This window comes from Ictidomys tridecemlineatus, chromosome 10, assembly GCF_052094955.1.
Source record: "Ictidomys tridecemlineatus isolate mIctTri1 chromosome 10, mIctTri1.hap1, whole genome shotgun sequence".
NCBI classification, from domain to species: domain Eukaryota; kingdom Metazoa; phylum Chordata; class Mammalia; order Rodentia; family Sciuridae; genus Ictidomys; species Ictidomys tridecemlineatus.
This window is the reverse complement of record NC_135486.1, coordinates 128,744,634-128,765,072: the sequence shown is the minus strand read 5'-3', so window position 1 is coordinate 128,765,072 and position 20,439 is coordinate 128,744,634. Positions and strand designations below refer to the sequence as shown.

The window sequence follows — 20,439 nt, the reverse complement described above, 5'->3', positions numbered from 1 at the left end:
TTTCAGCATTATATAAATTCAGTATTGTATAAAACAAATTTTAAGGTGGAAAAATCTTAAATTTTCATTAAGTTGCCTACTAAGTCCATGAATTATGATTCTCAGCCCTGGGTCTTTCTGGATACCGAGGATGCCTTTAATTCTTTGCCTAAAGCGCAGCAGCTCTGAGCTGTAGGTGATTTCAGGCCGTCTCCCTAGGTGATAGGTGATGTCCTGCGAGGCCACGCTGTTTGGTCAGAGGCCTGAGTGCCTGGCTCTGTGGCCTCCTGGTGAGCACCAGGAGCTGTCACAGGAGCACAGCAGCTGCTCTGATAAGCGAATACTGACTCAGTTTCCCCAAAGCAGTGGTAGCCACAAGCTCTTCTCTGGGAATAGTGCCAGCTGTCACGGTGGTCCTGTGTCCCCGCCTATGACACACCCCATTTTGTGCCCAGCTAATGACTGTCACCTTCCTAGGCACAGAGAAGCCCCAGCCTGATCGTCCTCGGGAAAAAGAGGAACCAGTGGTTCGGGAGACGAATGAGGCGATCGAATGCCACCTCAGTGACATGCTGCAGCAGTTACACAGTGTCAATGCCTCCAAGCCCGCAGAGCGAGGGCTGGTGAGGCAAGGTGAGTACTGCAGGGCCCCAGTGGTGGGGGGGGGCGGTGCTGGGGCCACCTGGAGGAGCAGGGAAAGTCAATAGCGTCTGACTCCCTTTGATTTCTGTTTCCTATTGATCAAAATTTAAATGAGTGAGCCTGACACCCAAGGCCCTCAGGGTGGGGCCCCTGTGGCCTTTTTCTTGCACTACAAGTATTCCACCTTCTAGCATGCCAGCGTGTACGTCTGTGCATGCTGTTCACTTGCTCAGTAGATCCCAGCCTTCCCTCCAGACACCGAGACCCAGGCCCAGGCCTTTAGTTCCTTCTGCTCCTGCCCCTGGAAAGCGCTTCCTCCCCACATCTGCGAGCCTCGAACTCTTGCTTCTTCCAATGTCTGCTCCACAAACATCTCCTGGCACCCACTGCTGGCCTTCTCAACCCTTTACCTGCTGGGTAGTTAGTTATCCATAACCGTTTCACCCAGCTTATTCCAAAATTCCCGGCTTTGCTTAGTGTGTTTAAAATGATTGTTTCATGCACTGAACGTAACAATTTGATATATTCAGAATTGTGTATTTGCTCAGTTTTTTAATCCAGTTAGGCACTGACTTTTACCATGAGAGAACTAACTTATGGAGTTTGTCCATATGTGTTTTGATTGATCTCCCCCCCACACCCCACCTCACATGTGAGCTCCGAGGCCAGGCTTTTGTATCTTGCTCTCTCCGTGAATTCCCGCCCCAACTCCTGGTGCGCAGTAGGCTTTCTGTGAGCGCCAGCCTGCTGGAGGGGCGGAACTTGGTGCATAGTGTGATAGCTTGCCAGTTAGGTGTGTGTGCTGCCACTCCTCTGGGCTCGTTGGTGGCAGAGGCCCTGCTGTGCCTTCTCTGGGGCCCCAGGCCCTTGGACAGAGCAGTGGGTGCTCAGCAAGCTTCCTGGGTGTGGGCTCTGAGTGGGCGGGGAGGAGACTGGTTCTGATCAGTGGTCTGTCTGTCTGTTCCAGAGGAGGCGGAGGATCCCGCGTGCATCCCCATCTTCTGGGTCAGCAAGTGGGTGGACTACTCGGACAAGTATGGCCTCGGTAGGTCTCTCCCAGAATAGGGGGTGGCTCAGGTCAGCCAGTGGCCCTTGAAGTTGTTACAAGCTCTGGCCTTTTGTGGCTCCCAGGTCCCCTTCTCTCAGAACTCTCCTGTCTGCATCCCAGGCCTCCCAGTTCCAGTCCCCAGTCCCCCGCTTCCTTCCCCTTTCTGAGGTCTCCCTCCCCCTGCCTCTAGGGTATCAGCTGTGTGACAACAGTGTAGGGGTGCTCTTCAATGACTCCACACGCCTCATCCTGTACGACGACGGGGACAGCCTGCAATACATAGAGCGCGACGGCACCGAGTCCTACCTCTCCGTGAGCTCCCACCCCAACTCCTTGATGAAGAAGGTGAGCTGAGCCCCTGGCGGCTCTGGGCGGCCGGGGTCGGCCACTGCGCAGCAGGGCTTCAGTCACAGAAGCCCCTCCCCACTCTCCCTCCAGATCACCCTCCTGAAGTACTTCCGCAATTACATGAGCGAACACTTGCTGAAGGCGGGCGCCAACATCACGCCCCGCGAGGGTGACGAGCTCGCGCGGCTCCCCTACCTGCGCACCTGGTTCCGCACGCGCAGCGCCATCATCTTGCACCTGAGCAATGGCACCGTGCAGATCAACTTCTTCCAGGTAGATGGGACAGGAGAAGGGTGGAGGGGGGGTCGGGAGTGTGGGTGTTGGTCCTCCGCTGCAGGCACTGGACGGGAGCCAAGCGGTGCTCCCCCTCCCCCAGCTGCGGTGCCTTCCTCCCCCGTCCCCTGTGCACACTGGCAGCTGGGATCTCCTGCCTCCCTTCCCTCCTTCCAGGACCATACCAAACTCATCCTGTGTCCGCTGATGGCAGCCGTGACCTACATTGACGAGAAGCGGGACTTCCGCACGTACCGCCTGAGCCTGCTGGAGGAGTTCGGCTGCTGCAAGGAGCTGGCCAGCCGGCTGCGCTACGCCCGCACCATGGTGGACAAGCTCCTGAGCTCGCGCTCGGCCTGCAACCGCCTCAAGGCCTCCTCCTAGGCCTCCCCCTCTGGACTGGCGCCTCCTCACCCCCACCAGCTCCCGGGCCTACGCTGGTTGGCTCCCGTGGGCAGTTTCTGTAGTGTGCCCCAGCCCTGGGGGCTGGGCAGGAGCTCCGTGGCCCTGCAGGTGGGGTGTGTAAGTTATTTTTGTACATGTTGGGGTGTGGGTTCTGGCTCCTGCTCTCACTCGGCCCACCAGATGAATTGCACAGAGAATTTCTATTGAATCGGGACTGCCCCTTCCTCAGCTTTATACGCATTAAACACACGTGAATCTTCACTGTGGCTGTGTTCCCTGAGGGGCCCGGGCTCAGGGAAGGTGTGCTCCAGCAGACCCAGGCTGCCAGGCCTCCCTGGTTTCCTCAGGGACTGAGATGGGCCTCGGCCTCCGCATCGGCTGCAGGCCCAACTCCCTTGCCTGCTGGGATGGAGGCTGTCTCTGCGCCCTCTGCTGGCTCAGCTCCCGGTAGCTCCTGGCATGGCTCCCTGGCCTCCGCGGCTGGCGGGTAGTAGGGCAGGAAGAGGCTCTCCGAGGCGCAGCTCCTCATGGTGCGGTGGGTATGGAGGAGCAGCCGCGGGAATCGCTGGGTGAAGTACTGCACAAAGCTGTCGGGGACCTGGCCCAGGGCTTGCTGCACCTCGGCCGGCAGCTCCCTGTAGTGGTGCTTCTGGGGGGTGATAGGGGACCCTGGCTCAGCTGTGGCCCCCCTTCCAGGATCCAGGCCCCACCCAGACCCAGAACATACCTTGTTCCTCATGGCCCGCAGCAGGTCGCGCACCGATGTCCCCTTATATGACCGGAACCTTCTCAGATCTGTAGGCAGAGAAACGGGCTCTGGAGTTGCCCCGCATGGGCTCCCCTTGGCCACCCCAGGTGTGTGCCTTGCCTGTCTGCAGTGGCACGGAGATGTGCTTGTGCCAGTTGTGCCGGACCACCTTGTAGCCGCCCGCCTCCAGCGCCGTCACCAGGGGCCCTTGCCCAGACTCCTTCTCCAGCCAGTCACTGGCGTCCTAGGACCCACAGAGCTCCTGAGCCTTGTGATCAGTGCCAGCCGCCCCAAGGCTAGGAGTGTCTCGCGGTAGGAGTGTGAAGCAGAGAGCCTCTTGGTTTAGGGTGGTCAGGACCATTGTCTCTTGGGGACTTGGATTTGCTGGGCTGCACCTTTGGGATTTACCACCTACCCAGAAGGCAGGTGCCATGTGTCCATTGTATAGAGGAGCAAATGGGTTCAGAGGCACAGTCCCCTTGGTCAGGGTTACACAATGGAATGGAATATCTGGGCACGACGGAACAGGTAGTTCCGCTGACTTCCCTTGTTGATCAGGACCCAACCTTAGGACTTCTGGGGGGCCATTCCCAAGGTTTCCCTCTGACCTGGAAAAACTGGAGCTGCTTGGCTCTGCTCCAGAAGAGGGGGTGGGCCAGCACCTGTGGAGCGGAAGGGCGGGCCTGCGGCACAGGGCTCAACATGGCTTCCACCAGGTCCCGGGCCACCACCTTGTCTGGGGGGCAGAAGGAAGGATGGTTCAGGCCTACCCAGCCTCGTGCCCTCTTCCTCCCTCTCTGCTGGGCCTAGGTCTCCCTCACCGTGGGCCTCTTCTTCCAGGTGAGTCAGACAGGTAGCTCCTGCAAGGATGTTGGCCTGGCGGTAAAGACTGTCCCCAAAGGGGTGGCTGCCACCAGAAAGCACATAATAGAACACACAGCCTGTAGAGAAGATGTCCACAGCAGTGGTCTGGGGGGCCAGAGAGACGGGAATGAGGAGGAGGAAGTCACCCTGGCTAAATCCCCTCAGGGGTTGGTTCAGACTACAACTCCTGGCCATGTCCTGGGCTGCATCTCTTGGCGTTAGGTCCCTTCCCCTCTGCTCTGTTGAAGACCCCCCTGGCTCTTCACCTGGCACCTGTGACCCTGCAGAGTTTTTGGTTTGGGTTTTCCCGCTCTTTCCTGCAGGTGCACAGGGAGCATGACAGAGGCTACAGTAGGTGACAGAGGCTACAGTAGGTGACGGTGAGCATTGGAGACCTGGCATTGGCCCTGACCCTGCCAGCTGATCCCCAGCTCCCGCTAATCGTCCCCAGGAGATTCTGCTAGGATGGCAGAGCTGATTTTTTTTTCCCCCCTAAGAGAATCCCAAATCCAGATTTTTATGCGGGATTTCCCCTAATGTCAAAATAGTGGCCAGTAATTTAAAAAAATAAACTTTCTGGGCTTGCAGCATTAGTGCATTGTTCCTTGGATCTCCAGCCCACCACTTGGAGCTTTCTCCTGATTTGGGGAGTGGAAGTGATTTCTCTAGTGACTGTCCTTTGGTATTATCTACACCTATGAATTCAACTTCCACCCACACACTGTGACTCCAAAATCTATAACCCTGGGGTCCCCAACTCCAGTGCCCATGGGGTCAGAAGCTGTTCTGTGCTTTATCTACATCAGCGGATGCTCCCCAGAACCCTCCATCCACATCAGTGATTGTGGACCCAACTCTACAACACCCAGGACGCTCTACCCCAGCTAATTAGATCAGAACCACTGGGTACCGGGGATCTGGGCGTTTTCTTCCCACATCAGTTCCCCAGTAATTGTGAATCAGTGAAGATTGGTTTTTATCTTAAGATCCCCTGCGCAGCAAAATCTCCCTGTTGGAGAACCACTGCCCTAGTAAGAAGAGCCCTTCTGCACAGATCAAGCAGCAGAGGCTTGGAGCAGTGGATCACTCAGCAAGTGGGGTAGGGCCTCTTCTGGAAGGCAGCTGGGACACAGGGAGCCCTGTGGCCTGGGGCAGGCGGGAAGACTCACAGGGCTGTTTGGGGGCAGGAGTTGTAGGAGCTCGGGTGCCATCCAGCCTTCGGTGCCAGGGATGCCCGAGCGGAGGCTGAAGCTGCAGCGGCCGGCAGGCAGCTTCTTGCAGAGGCCAAAATCCGAGAGGACCACCCTGCCTTGACCCTGGCCGTCAGGCCCGGTGAGGAGAATGTTGCCCGGCTTCAGGTCACGGTGCACTACAGGGGTGGCATGGAGAGGGAGCTGGTGGCTGGTGCAGGAGAAGAGCAGGTGGAAGTTGGGGACAGGAGGCAGGGCCAGCAGTTACCTATGTGTAGGGAGTGCAGGTGTGCCAGGCCAGATGTCAGCTGCTGGAGTACCATTGTGGGCTCCAGGCCCCAGCGGCCAAGGTCAGGGTTCTCTACATACTGAGTAACATGGAAGGGCAAAGTGTCACTATGCAGCCCAGGACCCCCTGCCCTCCCTGAGCTCCCAGCTCACCTCCTGCAAGGAGGCCTGGCAGAGTTCCAGGGCAAGGTAGTGGAACTGGGGGCTCCGCTCCGTGCAGAAGTAGCGGAGCACATTGGGGTGCCTGTCGGACTCCTGCAGCAGCTGGACCTCCCGCCGAACCAGACTGAAGCACTCTCGGAGTAGCCGTTTGACAGCCACCGCCCGACCCTCAAACTGTCCCCTGGGAGGTGGGTAAGGGGACAGGGGTTCGAGAGAGCAGATAAAGGAAAGGGTAGGAACTTGTGAGCAGAGGGGTCAGCCTGTCCCCACCCTGGGGAGTCTTGAAAGAATGGTTCCCTAAGAGGTAACGGCCAAAGGCTCTCGGTGCCCTGTCTGTAGCCTGGCTCCTGCCTGCCTGCCACTTACCGGAAAACGAATGTCCCACCTGCCCCGCGTCCCAGCACGTCTTTGGGGTTGAAGGAAATCTTTCCCACTACAGTGAGCTGCTCGGCTAGGGAACAGAGGATGGCGGTGTCACAGGGAGCCTCTGCTTGCTGCCCACAGCCCCCCTCTGTCCAGTCCAGACCTCCCCCTCCATGCTCAGCCTGGTGGGTAAGAGCCAGCACCCAGGTGTCAGATTAACAGGTCCAAGAGCTCTTCCTTCCTGTGTACTTGAGCAAGTTAATTGACCTCTCTGCCTGGGTTTTCTCATCTGTAAAGCAGGGCAATGTCAAGGACCCTACATCATATTAATGTGAAGACTGAAGGACTATGGGAAGAGGGGGCAGGAAGATGTTTGCTGAATTAGCCTCTTTTCTGGCATCTTCTGCCTTGTTTTTTTTCCCCCTGAATTTCTCTGCCATTAGCCCCACCTCCACCAGTTGTAACTGAATCCTTTAATTGAGGTTGGACTGGCTTCAAACAGGAAGGTGAACTTGGCAGTAGCAGCATGATGAGAGTGAGCATAGTTACAGAAAAGACTGGCCAGAAAGGAAGAAGCGGGGCACTGGGAGCCTCTGTGGCCCCAGAGTTAGTTCTAAGGTGGCAAGGGACCCCCAGAAGGCCTTGGTTTCCCATTAGGATGGATGAGGTGGGCTCAGGGGAGCAAGGGTCTGTAGGTTTGTAAGGGGCGCTCTCCATACAGCCAACTATATGACACCCCTGAATTGTGCAGAGCATAGGCCCTGAGAACATGCTACTCGCTTCTGGTTCTATAATCGGCTCTAGAAAAAGTGGAAAAGCAAATTAAAATCAGGGTTAGGAAGCAGTAAGAAAAGCCCTATTATGGTTGGGATATGAGGTGTCTCCCAAAAGCTCACATGGAAGACAGTGCAAGAAAGTTCAGAGGAGAAATGTCTGGTTAGGAGAGCCTTAATCGGTTAATCACCTGGTGGGATTTATTGAGTGGTAATTGAAGGCTGGTGGGGTGTGACTGGAGAAGGGAGGGCATTGGGGAGCATGGCTTTGGGATATATATATTTTTATTGGGGATTCAACTTGGGGGCACTCAACCACTGAGCCACATCCCCAGCCCTATTTTGTGTTTTATTTAGAGTTGGGGTCTCACTGAATTGCTTAGCGCCTCACTAAATTGCAGAGGCTGGCTTTGAACTTGTGATCCTCCTGTCTCAACCTCTGCTGGGATTACAGGCGTGCGCCATGGCATCCAGCTGGGGTATATATTTGTATCTGGCAAGCAGAGTTTCTCTCTCTGCTTTCTGATCATCACGAGAGCTGCTTCCATCCTCCACACACTCCACCATGATGTTCAGCCTCAACTCAAGCCCCGAGGAATGGATCTGGCTGTCTACGGACTGAGACCTCTAAAACTGTGAGCCCTTAAGTAAACTTTTCCTCTTCTATAATTTTTCTGTTTGGGTCTTTAAGTCATGGCCCCCCAAAAGTTGACTAAAACCAGCCCCAAGCCATGCTCTAGCACTGCTTGCTAAACATTCGTTCTCATCCTCTCTGCAATATGCATGCAGTAACCTAAGTTGGTGTTCCCTGGACATCCAACTTGAATGAATGCATTCAGGGCTTTGCAGAAAGCACATCACCTGTACTGTCTGTGGCAGCTCAGAAATCGGGGACAGAATCGACTGAAAACCTGTTGGAACAAGTGCTGGTCATCTGGTTTCCATTCTATTGTACGCCTGCTTTTCCTGTTCTTGATGCCCATGGTGTAGGATAAATGCTGGCTCAGTGCTTGCTAGACTGATGTTCAGTGGCACCCTCGGTACTAGACAGAGTCCAGCCTTAAGGCCTTGAGGACCTTGAATTCAGGTATTTATCAGCCTTCTGCAGCATCATAGTAGAGAGGCAACACATGTAAGAGGTAAGTTATAAAGCATTCAAAAGTTGTCATGTCGGGGACATGACACAGTCAGAATTATCTCTTGGAAGTCCTGAGCACACACTGTATTTTGCTGCTGCTTTGACATAGGCTGGGAACCTTTAGAGATAGTCGCATCCTTTCATGGGTGTTTGCCAGTGTTCAGACAGGGCAGGATCCCACAGCAGCCCATTAAGAGCACAGGCTGGAGACAGCTTTCCTGTCTGAACTCCTGAGCTGCCACTCAGTAGCTCTATGAGCCTGGAGGTGAGATGCAGAGTGTCATTAAGCTTTTCTGCCTTCTTCCATAGAAGAGGCATCATAACAGTACCTACAGCACAGGAATGTTGTTAATGTGAGTTCATATATGCAAAGTGTTTAGAACAGTGCCTGTACACAGGAAATGCTAGAAACAGGCTCACTCTGGTTCAGGCTTGATAATGTCCACTTGCTGTTGGATGTATGACACGATTGGCAGTTCTGAAGGACACCCAAGTATGCACGGGTACATGCATTTGTGTTAAGTGATTTGTTAGCCATAGAAACACTCATAAGAAATGTCCCTCTCTCCTACTGAGATAGGAGGGCTGAGATTTCCAAGATCAGAGTTCCTGAGCTTGACATTTGTGTCCTAAGAATAAAATAGGCTGCCCCAAGTGCTGGGGTGGAGGCTATGTTTGAAGAGTGGGTTCTCAAGAGCTTTTCTCCATGAGCCATATTTTGACTCTCCCAGGTCTAACTGAGATTCTGATACTGTGGACTCCGAAATAGTTCTATCTGGGTTTTGCCTAAATGGGCAAATCTCAGACTAACAGTAACTCCGCCTTTTCCTCACAGTGGCTTAGCACACGTTCATTTCATACCTATTTATGAGAGGTGCTGTTTTTTAATCTCCAGTGCCCAGTCAGTCTTGATCCAACAAACATTCAGTGAGCCCTGCTCTCTGCCAATGGTCATAGGAGTAAGCTAGACCAGCATAATCCCTGCTATAAACTAGCAGGGCAGCTGTTCCCAGACTGCCACAGTCCCCGCCATTCCTTATTGTCTCCTTGGTGGCTGCTTTACTCTATCCACTTGGTCCATGAGCATGAATCTGCAACCTTACTTTCACTTGCAGAATGTAATCTTTGAATTTTAGTTTGTGTCCCACTCTTTGGGGCTCACTTGCAGTTCCCCCTTCTTGGGCTCCCAGTTTGGGCTTCGAATCTAGGTTATTTCCTGTTTCCCAAGTCTGGATTTTGTGCCCCTTCTTTGAATTCCCGAAACTCCTTCCTTATATGATCCCACCACCACAGCGTTTTCCACACTACATAATCAACGCCTGTTCTCTCTGGGTTTTGTCTAGAGTGCATGAAAATGCCAAATAACAAGCTTATTCACATTTTAAACAAAGAAGTGAAAGAACTATAAAGACTTTAAATGACAGAGGAAATCTAGTATTATATAGTTATTTTTTTTCTACTGAGTTTAATAACAAAATTACCAGGCTCTATCTAGGCTAATCTCTTTGATTTTTCTTGGGCGCTTGTCCCAAAACATCGATATCACCCTGACTCTTTCCCTAGAGTGCATAAATAATTTTTGGTATTTTATATAACAAGGCTGTCTTGGCTGAGTCAGACCTGAGACTCAAGTTCTGAGATTCTTTTCCTTCTTCCTTGTTACTTCTCTAGAGGATGTCTGAAATCTAGTGACTTAGATGGAAATTGGGGAGACTTCTGGGGAAAGAATTTCTACCTCCTCAATGACTGGAGCCTGATGAGTTGGGGTGTGAGGGGTAACGGAAGGAAAATGGCAAGGAGGGTTTGCAGCACCCTTTGACAAAAACGACCCGGGAAAAGATGGAGTCTGGATTGTCTGCACTCCACCCTAAAGTCATCTCCAAACGGAGATGAGGGTTTTGGGGTGCAATAGGGTGATTATTCCCTGGACCCACTTTGAATCTCTAAAATGACAAGAATTACAATACTTCAGGGCTTAGGCAACTTGGCTGTGGGACACTGGAGAAGAGCTGGCCTGGGCTGCGGTGTAGCTCAGTCCTACAGCATATGCTTTGTCTGTGCTGGGCCCAAGGTTCTATCCCACAAGATAATCACTGATCCCGAGGAAGGGGAGTGTTTCCCTCTCAGCAGAGGCCTGAGGAAGGGGAGCACACAGGGGAGCACTGGGATTGTGGTGCAGCTACAGTCAACTGCAGGGTGGACTTCAGCCTGAGTTGACAGCAGGTGGAGCTGCTGCATGGGGAAGAGGGGGGAGCAGAACCAGGAGGGGCCAGGCCTGGTTCACCAACAGCACCAGCCCCGCCCAGAGCCAGAGGAGCAGGAGAAGCACAGATGTGCTGAGCCCCCGGAAGCATCCCCAAATACCACAGAATCTTTGAAAGGGACTGTCGATAGGCTTAAATTGAGAAAAGATGAAAGGAATATTTAAAAAGATAAAATGGTGCCAGGTGTGGTGGTGCACCCCTGCAATCCCAGCAGCTTGGGAGGCTGAGGAAGGAGGATCGAAAGTTCAAAGCCAGCCTCAGCAACTTAGCAAGGCCCTAAGTGACTCAGCAAGATTCTGTCTCTAAATAAAACATAAAATAGATTTGAGGATGTGGCTCAGTGGTCAAATATGCTTGGGTTCAATCCCCAGTATCAAAAAAAAATAATAAAATAAAATTTTACTTAGATAGCTTACCATTACCATTTTAAATGTGATATTATTTTATATTAATAACATCACCTAGGCCTGATTTAAATAATAATGATATCACCTCATTGGGAAAGGTTACTATGAGACAGGTGTTTTTAGTCTTTAACAAAATGAAAAAACTGAAATTCACAGAGGTCAAGCAACTGGTCAATGTTAACAGAGAATAGAGTTTGATCTACATTCAGTTCTATCTACATCCAGAGTTCTTTGAAATTAATAATAAGTATAAAGACCACCCTTGGGTGCTCAATAACACAATGCCCTCAAAGCACCCTCTTATTATCTTATTTAGGTGGAACCATCCCACTATCATGGCTTCTATTAAATTCATTTTGAAATTAAGTGTGCCCCTCCCTTTTCTGTCCTGATTCTGGCCCATCTTGTTCACTCCAGCTCACCTTCAGGATCGCAGGGTGGATGGGCTTGCTCGGAGGGACTTTGAAGACTCTTCTGGCATTGCGGGGTGGCCTCTGGGAGCTGGGCCTGAGCGTCCTGTGAGATGGCAGGGCCTTCAGATGCTGGGGGAGTCTTCTGCTGCTTCTCTGCCAACTGCTGCTGCTAACGCATGAGGGTTCAGGGAGCTTAGCCCAGCCAGGCCTGCCCAGTGAGGGCCCGCACCTAAGCTGGCCTCCACCTGGACCATGAACCCACACAGCACAGGAGCAGGGGACTGGGAACTGCTGGGGGGAAGGCAGGGCGCAGAGTTGGAAAGGGGTGAGGGAGAGGGTGGCTCAGTGGTCTGAGAGGAGCAGAGTTCTCTCTGGAAAGACACTACGATGCACCTGAGGTCAGAGCAATGGGCTTACCTGCCTCATCAGGAAAAGAATCCAGCCTCCCAGGAGGACACCTGTGAGACTCGCTGCCAGCAGGTCTTGGGATCCCAGCCCTGGATAAGAGTCTGGAGTTTTCTCTTCAGGATGTAGCTCTGCGTCCCAAGGTTCCTCTCGACTCAGGCTCAGGAGCTGGGAACGAAGCGGTTTTCAATCTTGGTACTCCCTCTCACAGTGGAACCCCCAACCCTTCCCCAGTCCAGGGCAAGGCTTAGCTGAAGGGGCAGTGAGTGGTCTGTTATGGTGGGAACCATGGAGCTCTCCGTGGTGCTGAAACATCATGGTGCCCAGGAGTGTGGTTTGCCAAACCAGCATCTCCTTGCATGTCACTAAAAATACAGGTACTCGTGGGGCGTCATTAAAAATACAGACGTCCACCTCCAGAGACTCTGCATTTGGTGTGTCTGGAATGGATTCCTGGGTGATTCTGATGAGCGACCAGATTTGAGAATTAGTACTCCAAGTCACGGCTCTTCCTCCTGACCTTGAACTACTTACTGGTACTTCTTATCTAACCTGCTCCCAGGAAGGCAATTTTTTTTTTTGTAGTTTTTCTGTTTTAAAATTCTCACTTGATGAATATTTTACAATATTTGTGCTGAAGAAAAATAAAAGACAGCAAACCATGTTTCACTGTTTAGGAACCCAATATCTTTTTGATACTTCTAACAGTTCTGACAGTGACAACCACAAAATGTTTGTCTTCTCTGAAACTCTGAGGTCACCTAATCCTCCATCAGGCTACTCCTAGAAGCCTGAGGGAAAGGTCCAAGGGCTGTCCATGTATCTGCTGCCCTCTGCCCTTCTAGCACTGACCTCTGAGAAGACAGTTGAAGTGTGGGTACTCTCCGGGGGTCTTGTGGCAGCAGTCCCACTCCCTGAGGTGGGATGCACCCTCAGCATGGTGGTGTGCAGGACTGGGGGTGGCTCATGGTGTCCTAAGGGGCAGGGACACAAATCAGAGGGCTGAAGGTGATCTCAGCCTTCTAACTTCTAAAGTATCTGGGCTCACAGACCCTTTATTCCAAATTTGAGCCAAGGGACCTTACCAATGAGCAGCCATTGGCTCGGGAGGGCCACACTGCCTGAGGGGTATCTGACAGCAGTGCTGGGTGAGCCCTCCCGCTCCCCCGAGACTTGGAGCGTCACCTCATCTGTGGTCGGGCCATCCATGGGGGCCAGGGTCAGTCCACGAGGCTGTGGGAGAAGATGGACAGCCATGAAGGAGGCCCCTCTCCTGCTACATTCCTCTTTCCAGCCCTCGAGAGACCCCTTCTCACCACCAGGGCCACTCCTGTGTGGACCAAGGCTTTGGAGACATAAAAGCCAGCTTCTTCTTTTCCTACGTACAGTGTCATCCTAATGGGGGAGAGAAAAGAGAACAATGGGTCACAGTGGTGTGTGGCTTCAGATATCCACATAGAGGATCTTTCCATATTGGTCAGGTGACTTGTGTTAGTCAATGTCCCTAGAAGGGACTTGTAAAATGCTTGTGTACTGGGGCTTCCTCCCTGGTATTGTTCTTGGGGACTCTGAGATGACCACTGAGGAAGACCTGGTGAAGTAGCAAAGAACTATGCTGTTTGATACCTTGTAGGCCATATGGAGAGAGGTGAGTGGGGACCATGCTAGATTGTTGGCTCTCTCAAGTCACCAGCTGACTGCAGGCCAGAAGAACCACCCAGATGACCCACAGATGCGTGAGAACTAATAAATGCGGTTTTTTAAGTGCTATGTTTCGAGTAGTTGGGCAGCAAAATGGATACAAACGTTGTAGTCACGATTTATAAATTTATGTCTATCCCAGCCCCCCCTTTAAAAAATCTCAATTTTCTAAATCTGAACACATCACCTGACTCTTCCCCGACTTCTGTTCTTTCCGGGCTTCCTCCTCTAGTGCTCCCTACCCCTGAAAATGATGGCACCCACATGCTTCTAGAAACCTAAGTGTGACCCTTGGCCCTTTCCTCGTTCACAGCCACCCTGCTTCCTAATCATTCTTGCTATCATCACTTCTTCATGTCTTATATCTTATTTCCATCTCTCGTTTTTCACTCTCGTCCAAAGTATCATCCTTTTCCTGAACTAAAGCATATCCTCTCAGCGTCCATATTTCCCTGAATCACTCTTCACATTGCGACTAGAAGGAGCTTCCCACAATGAAACTATAATCAAATCGCTTCCTCATATGAGGGGTCTCGGGGTCCTCCAGTGATTTCTCCTTGGCCTTGGGGAAAAATGTTCAAGCCCTTTACATGATCCCACAAGATCCCAGTTAACTTAGAACTTCAGACTTCACTTCCTGTTGGCTATATGCTCCAGCTTATTTAATTTTTTCTGTTCCCTGGATGACGTGCGTTCTATCTCCCATTTCCTATTTACCTTTTACATTTCAACTTACATGTCCCTTCTTTAAGAAGCTTTCCATGACTGCCCCTGTCCCCAGTCTCAATTTGGGTATCTTTCTTATACATTCCCACCATACCCTGTACTTCTCTCATCTCATCCTTTCTCACACCATGCTAGCACTCTGAGATTCCTGTAGGCAGGAACAGTGGCTGTTATTGTTGTATTCCTAGAGCCTAGCAAGTGACTGGCACATAGTAAATGCTTAGTTAAGTTTTTGGGGAACAAAATGAATAAATGGACAATCCCAGACTTTCCCAGTCTGTCTCCTGATACTGCAAGATGGAGACACCAAAGTATTAGGTGTTATGAGGGAAGGTGATTTTTAAAGTATTTAATAACCAGGCACAGAATCTAGCAATCAGAGGGGCTGTGGCCTATAGGCTCACTCGTAGGCCACATTTTACCCTATTAGTTGCTGAACAGTGGGGCTATCCAGGGGGCCCTGGAGGTACTTGGGGGCACAGTGTTTTGACACCTTTTTTGGTGCTGTTGGTGGTCATGGTTGAACATCATGCCTGGTCATTGGGTCTGGGCTGGGAAAACTCCAGAAGCTCCCTTTCTGGCCCCCAGGAGTGGATACCTACTGAAGCTGGGTGTCCAAGACAGAGAAGTGTGTGGCCGTATGTTGGGGGCCTGAAGCAGGCAGCCGGATGTGGCCCCAGCGGATGGCGAGGAAATGCAGGGTGTCCCGAGCCAGGGTGAGGTGGGGCAGCTGGTGCAGGCCATCCTGATGCCAGGTGTAGATGCCCATCACAGGCACACCCAAGTCCTGGGTCCACAGCACCGTCCCACTTCCTGGGTCCACAGTCAGCAGCAGGCCCATGCCACAGGATGTGAGGTAGCTCATGTCTGCCAAGGAAGATGGCCGGGAGAGGTCAGAGCCCTGGTGGACGCATCCGAGAGCATCCAGGGTGGAGGGATGTGCAGGCGTGTGGGGGTCCGGTGAGATTACTTGGAGGGTTTCCAGGACATAGGAAGTTCATGGGATCATCCAAAGGTGACTCAGATGTGCGTGAGTCAAACTGGGTCATCTGAGAGGAACCTTGGGATGTAGGGTAGTCAGCCATCGACTGATGCTCACTTAGGATGGGTCATCATTGTGGCCTAGATACACAGTCACTTGGAGTCACTTAGAGTATGAAAGAGTTAAGGGCCCTGGGAGTGTCGCTGTGATGTGTCAGGGTACCTTCATGGAGTCTCACGCAGAAGGATATAGTCAAGATTTGAGGGGCTATTTAGGGGCACCGGTGAAGTCCTTGGGCATTGGGAAGGCCTGGCATACTATCCAGGGGGTGGCTGGGTTTCTCTTGGGGGTCATGTAGGGTTCCATTAGGGCAAGTGGGGAGTGCTCAGCGTGTGTGGGTTGCTTGTGGTCACTTAGAGGCTGGAGTGGCCTAAGGCTACCTGGTTGGGGTCATTTGGGTTATGGAAGAGTTGGGATGGTGAGACCTTGCTCGGAGATATGAGGGTGAAGTCATATCTTGGAATCATCTACCAGGGGTATGTCACTCAGCACTTGAGGGGGTCTGTGGGTCAGAATACGGGTGGGACTTGGTCAGGGATGCCATTCAAGGTTCCCTGGCCTGGGGAAAGGTGGCACTCACATTTCCCAGGTGATCCATCCATGGGGGCTGCTGAGTAGCGGCAGTAGGTGGTGTTCCAGCGCAGGGCTGGGGCCCTTGGGTCATGCATGGTAACCGTGTACTCTGGAGATTCCCCCAAAGCAAGATTACCAGGAGTGCCCATGTGATGCTTCCCTCACCCCATCCCGAAGGCTGTTCATTTTGTGGCGTAGGGACTTCCTGGGCACCCTCCTGTAGGCCTGGTGAATATCCCAATGACAGAGCAGGAGGCTGTCCATTTCTGTATCCGCCACCATTGAGTTACATGTTTGTTGATGACTAACCAATCTGCCTGGTCTCAACTTGGATAGCAACTGCCAGGCCTGGACAGAGAATGAAGGGTGCTGCCCCGAGCTTGGGGAGCATCTGGGGCCTGACTCACGTGTTCGGCCGATGTAGAGGTGGGGGGTAGAGAGACTGTCTGTGGTCAGTGTCATCTGAGTCTCCCCTGACTCAGGATTCACTATGAACCAGGCGTCCTGCTTCCGTCCTGCAGAGGGGGATGGCGTGGGAAACACTGTGCCTCTGTGTCAGGCTGGCCCATCACAGCCCAGGTTCCCTCCCGCTGGCTGGACCTGGATGCCAAAGACTGGAGAGGAGCTCACCTGTGTAGAAGACCCCGTCGGAGCTGCGGCAGGGCGAGGCATGGACCAGCTCTGGGATGGTGAACGGCAGTTTCTAGGATAGGGACAATGTTCAGGAAGAATTGGAAACACACACACACACAGCAGTCAGCTGTGCTGGACACCCTTCTGAGGTTGACCTCATAATCACATTTTCATGAGGCATCATTGTTATTATTATTTACACTTCCCAGAAAACTGGAGCTCAGAGAGGCCAAATAATTTGACTAACGTCACACAGTCATTGAGTGGCAGAGCCAGATTTTATACCCAGCTAGACAGTCTTCCAAGGCAGTACACAACCACTTTGCTACACAGCTTCTCAAGGGCCTGCAGATAGTCCCATACCCAGTGTCAAGATGCCCCAGGTTACACCCGATCCCTGCCTGATGCCCTCCTCAAAAACACACACGGAGACTTTCAAAACTGTCAACAGCCATGAAAGACTCAGAGAGGTTGAGGAGCTGATCCAAATTCAAGGGGACCCTGCCCAATGTGGCTATGAGTAGAGATCCACCCACCACCCTCCTCTGCCCTGTTCTCTCCCTGGAGTTGAACTTGTCTGGATTATGTGAGTGGAGTCCATGTGCTCTTGATCCTTCTTAGGTTTGGATAATGGGGACAGGGTAAGATCAGGGTATGTATACCCTGTTACCAGCCAAACAACTCCCAACTTTCAGAAACGGAGCCATATCCAGCTGACCAACAGCGGACCACGGGTGCAGGAGCAAGTTTGATCCAGACCAGCAGAAGAACCACCCAACCGAGCCCAGCCTAAATATCATCCCACTAAATTTCGAGTTGTTTGGTTTTGAGGCAATTGGTTATTTAGCAAAAGCTAATTGACACATAAGTTTATCCTTAAATCCACCAGAGTCCTGAGAAGCCCCCTCAATGTCCTCAGCCTGCTCTGCTGACAGTGAGGGCCACGCTCCCTCCAGCAGACAGCCTTCCCATGGTGCTCAGAGCCTGACTTATATCCCCGGTGAGACACCCGGATTCTGACCATGCTAACCCAGTGCCCTTCAGTGCACCAGCTGACGGCATCAGGGCCCCCGCCATCCCAGAGTTCTGTAGGAAACCCACCATTAATCCCTGTTGTCTCTGGGTCCCCAGGATGTACAGGCTGCCGTCAGCAGGGTCGGAGAGAAAAGCTGTTCTGTGGGACAGAGAAGGACATGGAGAAGCTTGAGGTCAAGGCCCTGATTTTATGAAGGTCCCCATTCCCTCCAAATTCTCAGCAGGAGCCCCAAGATCTTCCCCTGTATCATATCCAGACCCAATTCTCTTCCCTCCTTTCTAACACGCACCCCCTCAAAACAACCCTCCCGTCTCCATCTCCCGGCTGCTCCTCATGTTCACTTACTCTGTGACATACATTGGTCCTTGGATGATGGGATCTGCAGGGACAGGACACGCAGCATGAGCCCCCTCTAGACTCTAGTTGAGAAGCACAGCTTGTGCTTACTGAGCCCAGCATTCGACAGGAATGTCAGGTCTCCTCCCAAGAACTCTGTGAGGTGGGCTCCTTGGCCCCATTTTACAGGTGAGGACATCGAGGTTCCAAGAGGTGAAGTGGACTTCCCACGGCTACCCAGCTGGGAAGTGGGGAAGCTGCCTGCAGACACTGGCTTGGTGGGAACTTGGCACCCACGTGCTTACTCTCTATGCCCAAGTGACTCCCTACCATGCCCACCATCAAACTAGGGACCCAAGGAGAGAGCAGGGGCAGCCCCGGGCAGCCCCTGGCACACCATTCTTCAGCGTCCACTTCAGGTCCCCTGTCTGCTTGCTCAGCGCGTGGAGACTTCCATCCAAGGTGGACACGAGCAGGAGGCTCTCTGGCTTCAGGGTCTGGGCCTGTGGTGGGGAACAGCGTCAGCTCCTTTGAGAGGCCTGGGCTACCCTTGCTCCTGCCCCAGGCAGGGCGGACTGTGACCCCTCTTCTCCCAGAGGTGGGATGGAGGGGGAGGAAGGGTGAGCTGGGGGCTCCATGGAATTGACCCCACTGTATTTAAATTCCCACTTTCTCCCGGCTTCCGTTCCTTCTGGCTTTTTAAAAAACACTGCAAGTTGTTTTTTTAATATTTATTTTTAGTTGTAGTTGGGCACAATACCTTTATTTTATTATTTTATGTGATGCTGAGAATGGAACCCAGGGCCTTGCACATGCTAGGTGAGTGCTCTACCACTGAGCCACAACCCCAGCCCTAAGGTTTTTTTTTTTTTTTTTAATATGTTTTAGTTGTCGATGGATCTTTTTAATTAATTAATATGCGGCGCTGCGGATCAAACCGAGGGCCTCACACATGCCAGGCGAGCGCTTTACCACGGAGCCACAACTCCAGCCCCAACACTGCAATTCTTAATGAAAGGACTTCCCTGATCCTTCCAGCCTCCCTATGAGATTGCATCTCTGAGTCTCCCCATTGCACAGATCAGGGAGTAGGAAGCTCAGGAAGGTTAGGTTACTGCCCTAAAGACACACAGATAATCAAAGGTGCAACTCGGTCTTGAACTACCAACTCGGACTCTAAGCCTGGTCTCTCTCTCTTTGGCACAATGTCTGCCTCTTTTAGAATGACCCTTTCTGCCCCACACCCTCCCCCCAAACTGGCCCAGCTGCTTTGGGTGCCAGACTCCAACAGGCCCCCAAACCACAGCTGGGGGGTAGCTGTGGGGAGGGAGGCCTGGACCTGGCCCCTGCTGGGTTAACTCACCTGCTGTAGCCCCTCCCTGAGCAAACAGGGTGAGGCTGAGCTCACAGCAGGCATTGTAACATCCGGGTGGCCCAGCCACACCCCTGCGAAGGCCACATCCTGCTTCAGGACCCTCAGCTTGGGGTCTGAGCCTACGGTATCTGGTGCAGAGTGCGGCAACTTTCTCCCAGACCCACCCCCCTCTGACTTTTTTTGTACCTGGGATTGAACCCAGGGGCACTCAGCCACTGAGCCCCATCCCCAGCCCTATTTTGTATTTTACTTGGAGACAGGGTCTCACTGAGCTGCTTAGGGCCACCACACCCAGCTCAAGCCCCTCTCTTCTCTGGTCCTGAGTTCTTCCATCTGCAACATGGCAGAAGTGAGGATGGCTTAGAGAAGATGCTACACACTGATTGTCCCCAACGAATTTCGTTTGACCATTCATGTTCAAAATTTTGGTTTTTATTACCAATTTGTGTAACATTTGGAAGATTTCACTCTAAAAAAAAAAAATCAGATTTTCTATTTGTTCCCATTTCTCATTTTTCTGGAAACACCAGCTCTGGCCCCACCGGGCTCTCATTATTACTTGACAACCGCGGATGGACACAGAGCTGGAAAGGAGGCTGGGGAGTAGCTCAGGCCAAGGCCCTTCCTTTAGTGCTGGGGGCGGGGGCTCCAGGCTGGGCAGTTGGGTTCTAGGTTGGGCATCTTCTGTGTCCTGACTGCGCTCCCCCAAGATTGGATGTCTCTGCTCCTGGCTGGGCTGGACCAGATCCCTATCACCTTGAGCTCACTTTTCTCAGAGGTTCTGAACCTGGTGTCCCGTCTTGGATAAGGTGTGTGTGGGGGGGTGCATTGCCAAGCACCTGGTATTGAAAAAACGTAGAGGTGCATGTCTCAGCAGGGGATCCTTAAATTGGTCACATCTCTAAAGGAGGCTCCCTAGAAGTTTGAAGGGACCTGGCTCTACTGCCAGACTGTCCCCTTCTCCAGATGGACCCTGCTCCCTGCCCTCCGTGGACAAGAGGCGGGCGCTGCGCCTCCCTGTGCGTTTCCACGCTGGCACACCTCTCCAGCTCCAGACGCAAGTGGCACTTCCCCAGGGACCTACTGGAGGTGACCCGGGCCGGAGAGGAAGGGAAGGGGCCCCATTGCCCCGCTGTCCCCTCACCCGCCCTCGCCCCCGTCCCCTGCTCCCCGCAGACTCTAGAGGCGCTGCCTCGTCGCCCAGCTCTCACCTGTGGCCCGAGCGTCCCCAGCAGCGCCGCGAGCTGGAGCAGGAGCCCGAGCCCGGGCCACAGCGGCGACCCGGACCCCGGGGCGACGGTCCCCAT

General features: G+C 52.8%; 2 protein-coding genes across 2 annotated transcripts in view; one reads left to right on the top strand and one right to left on the bottom strand.

Moving 5' to 3' along the window:
* The window catches only part of Plk1 (polo like kinase 1), a 22,646-nt gene extending 19,690 nt beyond the window's left edge, over positions 1-2,956 (top strand). Inside the window, exons 6-10 of the mRNA XM_005323755.5 lie at positions 457-612; positions 1,589-1,666; positions 1,860-2,014; positions 2,108-2,290; positions 2,468-2,956. Of these exons, the coding sequence (XP_005323812.1) occupies positions 457-612; positions 1,589-1,666; positions 1,860-2,014; positions 2,108-2,290; positions 2,468-2,674 (779 nt within the window). The 3' untranslated portion in view covers positions 2,675-2,956. The remainder of the gene's footprint in view (positions 1-456; positions 613-1,588; positions 1,667-1,859; positions 2,015-2,107; positions 2,291-2,467) is intronic.
* Positions 2,950-20,439, bottom strand: Ern2 (endoplasmic reticulum to nucleus signaling 2). Its single transcript, XM_005323928.4, has 22 exons — positions 20,344-20,439; positions 18,155-18,260; positions 17,767-17,800; positions 17,487-17,559; positions 16,383-16,455; positions 16,160-16,267; positions 15,760-15,861; positions 14,740-15,004; positions 13,027-13,105; positions 12,796-12,943; positions 12,563-12,684; positions 11,723-11,878; positions 11,315-11,474; positions 6,314-6,398; positions 5,939-6,128; positions 5,766-5,865; positions 5,477-5,676; positions 4,265-4,412; positions 4,052-4,179; positions 3,564-3,687; positions 3,423-3,490; positions 2,950-3,344 (listed from the first exon to the last, which is right to left on the bottom strand). Exons 1-22 carry the CDS (start codon positions 20,437-20,439, stop codon positions 3,039-3,041), a joined length of 2,871 nt encoding a protein of 956 aa, XP_005323985.4. The 3' UTR covers positions 2,950-3,038.